This window comes from Pararge aegeria, chromosome 6 (genome assembly GCF_905163445.1).
Source record: "Pararge aegeria chromosome 6, ilParAegt1.1, whole genome shotgun sequence".
Classification (NCBI taxonomy): domain Eukaryota; kingdom Metazoa; phylum Arthropoda; class Insecta; order Lepidoptera; family Nymphalidae; genus Pararge; species Pararge aegeria.
Window position 1 is genome coordinate 18,848,158 of NC_053185.1, and position 14,039 is coordinate 18,862,196.

Here is a 14,039-nt window from a genome sequence, read left to right on the forward strand (position 1 = left end):
AATTGATATTTCTCGGATTTCGATTGCGATATTAGTTATTTATGCAACCGTTTTATAATAAAACACGAATTTGGCTTTATCAACGAATGGGAATAGTATCACATGGGTGTTTTAATACCTAATTATGAGCAGTTGCATACAAGACTTTATCTGACCATGAATTCTCAATAAAAGATTCGGAAACAGTTAGCTTACTGTTAACATTAAAATATCCAGTCATAGTAATCTCGCGGCGTTCTAGTAGTGAAGCGCGTGAAAGAAAATGTTCTTTTTTTAAAATTCATACAGATACAAAACATCCAGCGGTACGAATGAGGCTGTCTGTTGAGTAAAAGGGATCGAAATAAAAAAAAAACCAAAGAAGTGCTGGTATGAAATTCAGTACCACATTACATTATCCGTCTGGATGATATGGTTATTAGGATATTGGGTGTTTTAATGTTAGCAATGAGCTAAATGTTTCTGAATATTTTATAGCCCTCTATAGAATAGAGGCATGGATAAAAAAAAACAAAATAAACGAGTATTTTAAAACTAAGGTCTAATTTACTTCATGTTGTCTTAATAAAGGTGAAGGAAAACATAGTGAGAAAACCTGAATGTGAGTGTTCTCCAAAATGTTCTCAATCGCATGTGTAAGTGAAGTCTTCTTATCCGCACTAGGCCAGCGTGGTGGACTATGGTCTAAACGCTTCTTATTCTGAGAGATCCGTGACCAGTTGTGGGCTGGTAACGGTTTGATGATGATGATGATGATGTTGATGGTGATGATCATGGTGGTGGTAGACTGCCTGTGGATGGGGACTTTAATAACGCACAAAAAGTATTTATATAGTATACTTATATAAATATAAATATTTATATACAAATATAAATATTTATATAAGTATACTAGCTATTCCTCGCGACTTCGTCCGCGTTTGTTTTTTTTTCAAAGCATCTTGTAGGAACAGTTTGATTGAGAGAAGTTTTACTTGCTTTTATCACTAACAACGAATAGTAACCCAAGAAGATACTTCTTAGTTATAGTTTAGTTTAAAAAAATAACCAATAGTTTTTTTTAGCACAGGCCATGTTATGAATTCATAGGCAAAATTATGCTACTTAAGAAAAGTGCAATAATGTAAACCATCACATTATTGCAATTTTCTTTTTCAAATTCAAAATTCAAAATTTCTTTATTCATGTAGGCCTATCACAGGCACTTATGAAGCGTTCATACATATTTGTTTACATAATTGTAACGGGATGGTGATAACTTCGTTCGCCAACTTAAATCTAAAGCTACGAGGGTTCCAAACGCGCCCTGGTCTAAGAAGAGCCCACAACAAACTTAGCCGGGTAAATTTATTTTTTTGTTATCACCATCTTCCAATAAATTTAAATTAAGCTATGAAGCTAGAGCAATTCACACCCAAGCTTTTTTATCGTTTAAATAATCCTTAATGTTATAATAGGATTTTTCTGTAAGCTTACGTTTTATATAAACTTTGAACTTACTGAGAGACAACTCAAAGATTTCATTTGGTAATTTGTTATAAAATAATATACAATTGCCCTTGAATGAATTTGCAATTTTGTGTAGCCTAGTAAACTGCTCAACGAGTTTATTTTTGCTTCTAATATTTATATTGTTACAGTGCATTTTCTTTTTAAATTTTGATATATTTTTATGGACATAAATTAAATTTTCATATATGTACTGACTATGCACCGTCATTATTTTAACTTCTTTAAATTTATCCCTTAATGACTCTCTCTCCCATTTTATATATCGCACGAACAGCCCTTTTCTGCAAGACGAGATGAGATAGAATCTATATCAGCAGCATTACCCCATAATAAAATGCCATAGGACATAATGCTGTGAAAATAACTAAAATAAACAAGCCTAGCAGTTTCTATGTTTGTCATATGACGAATCTTTTTTACCGCGTATGCTGCAGAACTAAGTCTGTTCGCTAAATTATTTATATGTGGGCCCCACTGAAGCTTAGCATCTAAAGTCATCTTTTTGATCTTCACCTCTTTTTTGAAGCAAATAATAGGCTTTAGCCATCTTCGATAAATAGGCTATCTAACACTCAAATAATTTTAGTTTAGAGTTTAGCGTGTTCAAGCAAACACACAAACAAACAAACTCCTCAGCTTTTTCATATAAGATTTAAATGCACCACCTACTTTTCTTCTAGAGCTGTGTCTTACGCTAGGAGAGATTGGTTGCCTGGAAGAGATCGTTACGTAGCAATAAGGCCGCCAAATTGTTATCTTAAGGCAATGTTAACTTGTTATTAACAATTTGTATTTTTATTTGTTTACAATAAAGGTGTATTCGTTCATTCCGAAAGTGAAATATATGAGGTCCTTTAAGGGTTCCGTTATTCTAAAATGAGGTGTGGAATAAATCACGTAAATTTTAATCTTCGTATGTTATTTGCAAATATTTAAAACTAATATATAGTGAAAGTAGTTTTATATCCTTGTAAAAACTGAGTTATCATGCATGCATAATGAATTTTATGACATAATTATTAATGAAGCTGTTTTTAGTATAAGAATGTCCACAACAAATCCTAATTGTGGAAATAGAAACTCAGTAGAGTAATCTTTTTGCTTTCACCATTGCACCGAGTCAGTTACTATAAGTGGGTAAGGAGTCGTTTTCGAGTAGGTATTTAACTCTGGATCGTCAAAGTGAAATGGATCTAATTCTACTTTCGAGTCGAAAATATTTTACTTCAGATTTTGATTTATTAAACGTCTCATCAATATTAATATCTAGTAGCATTGAGAATTGTTAAAAAATTTGAGCTCTAAAATAATTCGAATAGTCCATCTTTTAAACTCCGATACATTTAACTCCGATGAAAAAAAAATCCTTTCTTAAAAACGACTCCTTGATTGCGAGCGCCCTAGTACTAAGGGTACAGAAGGTTATCGAAAACTATAACCCACAGCTGCTGCTACTCAGTGGCGGATTTGCCCTAAGGCCCAGTAGGCCCGGGCCTAGGGCGGCCGGATATTAAGGGCGGCAAATCGTGAGAAAAAATAAAAAACGCTTTTGGTAAATTTTACTGGACAATTAAGTATCTAGTCTATAACGATGTTGCTGAAAAAGGGGCGGCACATGGCCTGGGGCCTAGAGCGGCTAGGACTACAAATCCGCCACTGCTGCTACTAAATAGCTTGGCGGCACGTCTTTGTTAGTAAGGTGGACTAGCCACGGTCGTAGCCTCCCACAAGTCCAGACCATATAATTTCAGAAATTATAAATTTCCAAATTGTCCATATTATGAAAATTAAGCTTAATTTGCTTTACTCCGCGAACAGCAGGAGAATCTGTATGGTGTAATTTATAATTACTTCAATCCGTATACTCACCAAACAGATCTTCAGGGGATGTTGACTTTACAATGAAAAATTGTTAGGTGAAAAATTCGCTAAATGTGTCGTCTTTTATACCTTTCAGACCCTATCTTCTATCGGGGGGATCGAACCCGGGACGTGACCATGGGTGTATTACTTACACCACAAAAAAGAAGATTCTTAGAAAAAAAAAAAAAACATAAAAGAATACGGTATTTTCAAATCAAAACCTCGTCAAAACCTTCAGAGTACCAAAATTGAGGTCTATTACAAAAGGGAAATAAATGAAAACCTAAAAAAAAATATTTCGTAACATTCGTGTCAAACTAGAAAAAATATTAGTCGCAATGCTTAGTTACTTATCTTAATTTTCCACGGCCGGACGGAACCCTCTTAAGTGGAGAGTATGAGCATATTTTATCAAAATCTGTTCTATGATCAAAATAACAGATTTCTAAAAGAAAGCTGATTTAGTATATGCCTTAAAATTGGACAGCGGAAGATTATTTAATAAAAAATTAATCTTGGGAACAAAAATAGTTACATAAAATGGTTACATAAAAAAGTTCCGTCGACCCTCTTATTTGTGATTTTTTTGCAATTAAAATATCACTTGCTCCTTACTCCACACACCTTTGAGAACATCATAAATAACTCTCAGGTTGCATACCTGAGAGTTTTCTAACGATGTTGTCCTTCACCGTTGAGGAAACCTGTAACCTGAGAGTTCTTTATAATGTGTTCAAAGGTGTATGGAGTCCACCAATGCGCACTGGGCTAGCTTGGTGGACTATGTCTCAACCCCTTCTCATTGTGAGAGAAGACCAGTGCCCTGTAGTAGGCGGGTAATGGGTCCATACTATGAATGAATGAATGAATGCTTACACTTTTATTGTACACCACAGAGAAAATTTACAGGGATACAAATACAACAGCACAATAAGGTAGAACGTACAATTTGGCGATGATGATGGCCTGTTGATAAAACGATAAGTATCTTTAATAAATAAATAAATATACTACGACAATAAACTAATCGCCATCTAGCACCAAAGTAAGCGTCGCTTGTGTTATGGGTACTGAGATAGCTGATGAATATTTTTATGAATATAATACACATAAATACTTATAACTAGCTGACCCGTGCGCCATCTGTCGTGTGATTTGTGAGTCTAAGCCATCCAGGGTGTCACCCAAACGCATACCGAAAAATTGGTCCAATAAACACCCAGCCATTGAAAAATATTTTCAAGTTGTGTGAATCGAACCCACGGCCTTGGACGCAGAAAGCAGGGTCGTTGCCCACTGCGCCAACCGGCTGTCAAATCTTTAATGTAGCCATGTTAATCTTTACTTCTGTACTAATTTTAAACTCGCAGTTAACAGCGATCGTTTAGCAGAGATTTTTGTGACGGAGCTCGTACGGGGAAGTGCCATACTGCCGCCATGGCTTATTTCGGACGCAAAAAAGCATTGTTGCATTATTGGCTGGTGTGTATGATTTGGACTGTCTTATATCCCTTGGCAGCTCATTCCATAAATTAACCACCTTTACCGTAAAAGAATTGCCATACGCCAATGAACGACTAGCAAGAACGTGTAACAAGCTGTCATTATTAGCTCGCAGATTTAAGTGAACATTGCTACCAAGAAAGGTGAATCGCTCTTTTAAATATGGTGGAGTTTGCGGATAATATAAAATGGAGTAAAGGAGAGAAAGAGCGTGTAAGTTTCTACGAGAACGAATTGGTAGCCACTTTAATTGAGCACGATACTGAGACACATGATCAAATTTACGTATGCCGAAAATGAACCGTATACATAAGTTTTGCAGTCTCTCAAGTTTGCTTAGCATGGTCTCAGATAAATCCAAATAGCAGACATCTGCATAATCCAAAATAAGCAGTAATAATGTATTAGCTAAAAGAATTTTAGTTTTAATAGGTAAAAAGTTTTAAAGCCCAAGCTCCGAACAGCACCAAAAATTTCGGTCCACACATAAAACTCTGGAGCGACACGTCTTTGTCGGTATGGTGGCATTTGGTAACTAGACTAGACCAGAGAAAATTAAGAAATTATAAATTCTCAGATTGCCCCTACCAGGAATCGAACGCAGGACCTCCAATTCAAATCCACAGCACTCACCGCTGCGCCAACGAGGTCGTGGACCGCGATCGCCGCCTTAAGTACGGCTGTTTTGAAGTGGGATGGAAATTGCTGTCGTCGCTCGGCGCGTCATCATTGAATGTGTATAGGGACCTTTGAGGGGAGAAACCGCATCGCTTTTAAGCTTCTTGAACAATGAGTTTTTAGCAGATATATATACAACCGGCATTCAAAGAACATCGCCAGTCGTGCGATAACATAATAAATAGTAAAATAATCTTTCAAGGTGTTTTAAATAAGCCCGTGACTTTCACAGTTCGTTGTCCTCAAAATACAGATAACCGTGTCGTGTATTTCATAGATAGCATATAAGTGATTCTATGCGATAGGCTTTGTTTATAGTGCTCCTGCAGTCGAAAAACAATGGTGAAGCAACACGAGCAAGAATTCCCTTACGCGATCCAGGATGTGGAGCCGGAGCTGGCAGCAAAACTTATGGTTCATTATACAGGTATTTTTGATCGGTATTTAATTTGTGAAACCTTGAGAATGTTGATACTAATCTTTTAATGTAAAGGCAATTTTATAAAACCTACCACATTTTAAAAATGAGCGAAAAATTAAATTTTTGGCGGCTACTAATTTGATATATTGTAATATGCATTATGTGTGCGAAAAAGTAACTGAACTAGTGACAATAATAAGCAAATTAAATTCAAAATAACAAGTATTATGAAAATTAAAACAAACTTTTATCTTCTAATCAAGCCTTCGAGACTGGAATTTTTACGACATAAAAATTTTCGGTGATACAACTTGAAAAATGAAGGACGTACATCACAAAATTGTATAATGAATGAATGAATGAATGAATACACTTTTATTGTACACCAAAGAAACAAAAAGTAGTTACAAAGATATAAATACAATCAAGAGAGTACAATTTGGTGGCCTTAATGTATTCCTAATTTGGAATATTTCACCAGTTTTTTTTAACCAAAGCAAAGATACATAGTTTCTAGGAATTGATTTGAAAAATGACAACTCTGTGCGACTTACCTTTCCTCTTTTCCCCCGTAGGATAGGTAGATGTTATAATACGTTAAAAGCTCAGGGTGTTAAAAAAAAAAATTACTACGTTCAGCCATTTGGGCTGTAGACCAACCTGGGGTGTAGGTATTAAGCCTCATATGCCTATAACTACACCGGGAACAACACCCTTCAAGCCGGAATAAGACGGTACTTAGTAATTCCCCGGAAGAACTCTGTCACCAAAAGCTCTACAAATACTCGTCTCTACCTTTCTCAGGCGAACGGACTGGGTTTGTTAGAGTCGGACCCAAGGGCTACTTCTTCCCGCACAAGTACAAGTCTCACGCGGCCAGCTATTACAACATGCCGGTACGGTCAGGAGACGTCTTCGTGAACACTTTCCCAAGGTCAGGTAAGTCCGGATTTATCAACGTAGGTAAACCATCTAGAAATCTACTGCGGCTGATTAAAATACCTTCAGTTGTCACCACTATTCTTCCTGCGGGTGACTAAAATAATATAACGGAGAACAATCATCCTCTGTTTCACTTACAACTTCCCGTTTGGAGAGGCCCTTAGTCTAGCAGTCGACTGTTGAGGCTCTGTCTATTGACCTGTCTAATTACTGTGCTTTTGACCTAATTTAATAACTAATATTTTTAAGTTATTAAATTAGGTTTAATGTTTTTCAAAATGCTCGAACGGTAGATTGAATCGAGATGTGCTATTCTAATCTAGCCTTAATTCAATCTGCCTGAAACATTTTGAATTACATTGATTATTTATTAACTTCGGGCGTAAATCTATTTAGTGAATAATTAACTAACTATGTAGGTACCTATACAGCAAAAAATTGTTTTATTTGTTTAAATGCATTAGTCTCTAAACTACGAGGCGGAATAAACAATTTTCTTTTAATTTTAAAAATTAGTAGCATTCCTTGAGAAATGTTCATTTTATTTAATAATTGACGGGCCATACAACCATTAAGGTAATGTGGAAACCATAGAAATTTTAATAACAAGACACTGTTATTAAGATTTCTATGGTGGAAACTATCGCCTATGAACAAAGAAACACTACGCAGGGCATGCAAGGACATGTCCAACAAAATGACGCCCTGTGTCCACCAACCTGAGGGGTAGCTGGTGTTAACCTTCATGCACCCGTTTTTACACCGACAACCACACCCTTCAGAATAGAACACAGAAATGCTGCTTGGCGGCAGAACGGAAGTAATTCTCCGGACGAGCTCTGTCAAAAAGCGGTGCTACTACAGTATAACAAAAGCTAAAGGCTATTTAACGTCACGGTACCACTCTAAGAGTCGATCTCTCTCGTCGAGGCGAACGATGAGACGCGGTGCGTAGAACATAAGTTTGTAAGTAAAAAAACAGAAGTTGCACTCAGAGAACCTCTAGTATTATATATTGCAGTTTGCACAATCATTTCTTTACTTGGAATTTTAGTTGCTCTCTGAGAAGTTCGCACAATGAACAAATGTCATCTGAGGCTACTAGAACTCTTCAAAACAGACACAAACTCCAGCTTGGCCTTACCTTAAGGCAGCATAAGATACACACGCATGCATTTTAATAAATAAACAAACAAACAAACCTTCCATATTTTTCTATTTTTACTTGATCTTAACTTATTAATCAAAACAATTTCGATTCAGGCACGACGTGGGCACAAGAGCTGATCTGGTTACTCAAAAATAATTGTGATTTCGAAAAGGCATTGGAAATACCACTGAACATACGATTTCCATTTTTAGAGTGAGTAATTCATTCATTCATCAATGAGGATTCTTATTTTATACACTAGTTTGACCTCTACAGAACTTGAAGGACTTGAGGGAACTACGACAAACAGTTTCTTATCAGAATCTCCGAAATATATCATGCGAAGTTTAATCATTACTTATCCGCTATCGATATATATAAAAATACGAATAAAAACTAGGGGAGGTTAACAGAGGAATCTTTATTATCTTCATTTCAAGTGTTCTTAAAATATTAATGTATATACAACGTGTAATAGAATTACGAAATAATATTGAAGGATTCATAAGTATGTTTCATAAGGAATTGTACTGTAAAAATATGAAATCAAAAGAAGCATAAGTATTTACTTTTCCGTACAAACGAGTTCAAGAAATTCTAAGTGTTTACTTATGACAACCCTATTGGAAATAAAAGACCGACACGCGCATATTACCTACGCTACGCGACGCGTACCTAATAAAGTGACAGGAGTCACATGATTTTAATTTCGTATGTGATGTTGGGGCTGCATCTGATTTATTTCAGTAAAAACTTACTATCTATAACATTGCAAACAGCGAATACCTACTTAGCTATTGAATTTTAAATTTCAGCTTTTCAATGTTAATCCATCCAGAACTAGCGAGGCAAATGTACGAAGAGAACGACGATGACGAAGAAAAACTGCGGATAGTGGAAATCTCCAACATGCCCGGATTTGAAAAAGTCAACGAAATGCCGTCGCCCCGTTTTATTAAAAGTCACTTACCATTATCACTTCTACCACCAACATTAGTGGACAAAGCTAAAGTGGTGTACGTAGCTAGAGACCCGAGAGATGTGGTAGTATCTGTGTACCATCTTTGCAAAATGCACCGAATTCTCGGAGCTCCGGATAGCTTTAAAGAGTTTTGGAACTGGTTTATTAAAGATCAACGTGAGTATATAAATTATCTGTTTTTATATACTCGTAGTTATGTTTTAATAGTTTTACTCCCTCTTGGTTTTTTTTTTTATTTAGGTAGGATACGAATGGGAATATCATGCCTGATCGAACGCAGTTATAAGTTCAAGGTTGGTCCGGTCTTGCCGAGAAGCCTGTACCTGTTTATGCTTTTCCCGCACAGAGGCAATATTATTGCTAATACTTAGATTATCCTAACTAATATTTTAAATGCTCAATTGTGTATGTTTTTCGATCTTCCTTCATCCGAGGAAAACAACGGTTCCCCAGGGGTTTTTAAACCCGGACAAAGAGCGCGGGCAATAGCTGTTTTCAATAAAATTGCACTCACGTCAATTTCAATTGAAGAATTAAAATATTATATTGACAATTTTGACCTACTATCCCGTATAATTCTCGTTTTTAGCGTTTCGTACCCAAAGAATTAAAATAATTGTCAGGTGGAAGAGGCAAGTGATCGACAAATACAATGCTTCCAAGTGACAGCGTTTCCGTACGATACTGCATAGATACTAATGTATGGCATGACTTGAAAATAACATGATTGCAGTCAACTTGTAGTGGAATGTAATAATGTTTTTAAATAGTGACCGGTGGATGGCGTTTTTAAGTTGTAGTATGTGTTAATATTTATGAAAATTAGCATCCGCTCCCGCACAACTATCCAACGTTTCGTTTTCTTATTTCAGATCACTGTTGCCCACTATTCGAGCACGTCAAAGAGGCGTGGAACCTGAGGCACCATCCAAACATGTTGTTTATTTTCTATGAAGAACTATACGAGGTTATTGAATATGTTCTATGGATGTCATAAGGGAGTTAGCTGGTACCAAAGTTTCTTATGTTGTATGATCCCAGTTGGAATGGAATTTGAAGTAGAAGGAGTTTTCCAAAAATATTAGCACACAAATAAGCGACGAGCGGTTGAGGGTCGAAGTTCCAAAAGTCGTCTCTATCTATATAAGAGATATGCTTATAACTAGAGATGATGATGATGCCGGCCGTGGCGGAAAGGGGCCTGAGGTAGAAAATTAAGTGAAACCTCTTACCCGCTATGTACAGAATTAAAAAAAAAAAACTAACTTCAAAGTCACACAGTGTTTATTTTATTTTTATCAATCTTAAAATTATGAGTACCTACATAGGCATCGCTAAACGCTCTACGAGTTCAGTATAATGATGGTTTCAGAATGCTGTTGGGCTTATCCCGTTATTGTAGTGCATCAGAAATATTCGCGATGGCTCATACTGATGCCTTTTTTGCCATCAGAAGAAATCGAACAGCATCCTTGATGAAAAGAACGCGGGTAAGCAGTAACGGCATTCTGAAAGCACTAATAGATCGATACGACTCTCTAATTTACAAGTTGTATATCAAACTCCACGTAGGGCTGCCTGGACGCAGAAATTTTAATTTGTAACTTTTTTTTTATATTGCATATTAAATTTAATGTAAGTAAGTTTTTTATTTTTTTATTTAGTTTAGTTTTTAATTATTCTATTTATGTTATAGTGTAGTGCGTAGTGATGGGTCATATAAACCAAATAAATAAATAAATAAAATAAATAAATAAATAGGCGATCTAAACCCAGAACAACGGGAGTTATGACTCTGCTAGCCTTGTTATGTAAGTGGAAACACATCGCCTATAAATACTGCAAAGTTTTTGTTTGGTCCTTCAATCTGATGCATATGTGTTAGGCCTCATGAGTATGTAATAACACGAATACCTACGCACATACGTGTTTTAAGATTTTAAACTAAGATTTTCGTGGTTAATTAACATTTCTTAAACTTAGTTCAACGGGTACATATCATGTATTTTGGTATTCGTCGATATTTCGACCTTCGCATGGATCGTGGTCAAAAAATTACTCATATTACCGTGGTATGCACCCGTTGAATTATATTTACGTGTTTTATTAACGTAATCGTTACAGAATCTACGATTTACGATACAAAGAGTGAGCAGTTTCCTTGGAACTCCAGAATGCACTGAAGAGCAGATTGAGAAACTCTGCGACCACCTCAGCTTCGAGAAGTTCAAGGACAACAAAGCTGTGAACCACTCGCTACTTAGCAAAATAAACTTTATCAATGGCGACCATATGTTTATTAGGAAAGGTACGCATTTTAATCAGTATCCGTAAAATAAGATTTATATGCTCGCAAACATGGAGACATAGAGTATCAAAACAAATTGAACTTCAAGAACCTCGTGTATATATATATGCTCATATTCGTCCACAATTCTGTAGCCAGCAAAACAGAAACTTAGAACTTGGCATGATTAGAGACTCTTTAAATAAGTTGAATCTTGAAAGGAGTTACGGTTCACTTTACATTAATGTCAAAGCGTTTCGACGCTGGAAACTTAAATCCTTCTAGCTTCTTGATCCTAGCGGAGTCTGTAAAATGAAAATCAGAGGTACAGAATGTCAGACTTTAAAATGAGTAACATGAAGTCCATTTCACTGTGAAGTTAGTCTTAACAACGACTAGTTAATTATCCATTGAAACGAGGAAACGACCACCGCTACTGTCATCCAATTTAACTAAATATACATTTGACTTGGACTTTTGAAAATTACCTATAATTCATTTCAGGTAAAATGGGCGGTTGGCGCGATTATTTCGACAGCGAGATGATAGAACAAGCGAAAAATTGGTTCACGGATAATCTAAGCGGCACCGATCTACTTTATCCGTCCATGAAGACCACTAGTTCTCATTGAATATCTAAAGTACTGAATATATTAGATTTAAGTATTATCTTTTTGTATCACTATTTTTTTGTATTTATTAGACAGACTGGCTGTACCCTGGCTGGGGAGAATCTGGCATGCTTGCCATCGGAGCTTAGAACTAGTTTTGAAATAACCAGTACTTATTTAGGTTCAACAGAGTGTTAGATTTTCTACCTACCTCCACTAATTTGGTCGCGAGAACGTTAACTGCGTTTTGAATGGTATCGAAGAAGCGCTATCGAGATACAATACTAGGAAACCGTACCTACCATCAGTTTCGATAAAATTAATTTTAGAACGATATATAAAACCGCTCCGGTGTTTTAGCACGTGTCTACCTTGAAAAACCACGTGACACCATTATTTATTTTACCATTAGTGGAATTTGCTGTATTAAAATTTTACTAACTTATTTATTTATACTTCGTCTTAAGTACCTACTTATGTTACAAAATAGTTATTAGGAAATAAAATTTTATTTTATAAAAATATAATATTTTCACTTCTCTCTTAATGCACACAGGGTCAAAAGGATCAAAATATAAAAGGGGTTTGAATATCCATAAAACGTATACCTGCTAATGAATAGCTGACATTTATACAAATAATTATTTAGTTATATATGTATCTTCAGTGCAAAGCACCAAAGCTTTGATAGGATCCATTTTAATTGCACGCCCAGAAATTCGGTTTTACATGGGGTCGCACAACCGACACTGGTGTTGAATCCATACTTATATTGTATATATATTTGTATATAATGGTCATAAATTACACAAATTTATGACTATTGCTTGTCTGCGAAAGGTAAGAAGGCATATGTGGGATTGAGTATATTATTTTATATCCCAGGTAATTTTTGACGTACCAATGCATAATTAAAGAATATGTTGAAACACATTTATTACAGCGAAATTATTGTATTAGATACTTATCAATTTCATGATGATAAGGTTGCTTGGAAGCATCCGACTCCGCTTTCATCACTCACACGATAGAAAAATGAATGTTAAAATGTAAAATGTAAATAGTTGATGTGGAAAAGAGCAACTGCTGAGTTTCTTGCCGGCTCCTTCTCGGTAGAATCTGCCTTCCGATCCGGTGGTAGATTCACTACAAACAGACAGACTTGACGTTTCAAGTGCTTATATTAAGTCCTACTTGAAATAAATGAACTTTGAATTTGAATTTGAAGCCTCAAGCGCTGTAACACACTAGCGTAATAGCGCCTTCTGCTATTTACCAAAGGATTTTGATTTTGTTCAACATGAAAAGTTAGTCAGAAAATTAAAAGTTGACATGAATGGAAATCGTACTAACGTTTCATTTGGGAAAATAGGTGTCCCCCATGGATTAGGACCTTTCTATTCCTCATTTATTTGATACATTATTGACCTTCCTTACCTTGCTAAGGTAATTGAAGGTTCAGTATAACTTGCATCCTCAAGCATTTTTAAAATTAAACGACTTGAAACAACTCTTGACGGTTTACGGGGAGTCTTGCCCCGGTAAAACCATGGTTTATAAGTGGCATACCCTTTTTAAGCAAGGCAGGGCCTCACTTGAAGATGATCCTCGGCCAGGACGGCCGATCGAGGTGACCACTCCGGAAATAATACAAAGTCGAAAAATTAATACTGGAAGATGCTAGACTAAAGAAGAAACAGCTCGCAGAAATGGTTGGAGTATCCGATACAACCATATTTAAAATTCTTTACGATCATCTCGGCATGACCAAAGTCAGTGCAAGGTGGGTGCCGAGAATGCTCACGCCGCCTCAAAAACAACAGCGCGTAGAGTGTTCTCGCGCGTTTTTTGACTTCTGTAATGAAGACCAGGATGGAGTATTGACTCGAATTGTTACTGGGGATGAAACTTGGGTTCATCATTATGAACCTGAGTCCAAACAAGATTCTATGCAGTGGCACAAAAAAGGTACACCACCACCAAAGAAATTTAAGGTGTCACAGTCGGCGGGGAAAATCATGGCGACAATCTTTTGGGACTCGGAAGGAATCTTGTTGATAGATTATAAAGATAAAGGTGTCTCCATAACC

General features: G+C 36.1%; 1 protein-coding gene across 1 annotated transcript; it reads left to right on the top strand.

The window, feature by feature from the left end:
• Positions 1–5,889: 5,889 nt before the first annotated feature.
• LOC120624655 (sulfotransferase 1E1-like) lies at positions 5,890–11,996 on the top strand. The gene is made up of 7 exons (XM_039891323.1): positions 5,890–5,983; positions 6,782–6,916; positions 8,183–8,282; positions 8,885–9,207; positions 9,924–10,018; positions 11,176–11,359; positions 11,843–11,996. The coding sequence occupies exons 1-7, from the start codon at positions 5,896–5,898 to the stop codon at positions 11,968–11,970; spliced, it is 1,053 nt and encodes a 350-aa protein (XP_039747257.1). The 5' UTR covers positions 5,890–5,895; the 3' UTR covers positions 11,971–11,996.
• Positions 11,997–14,039: the final 2,043 nt, after the last annotated feature.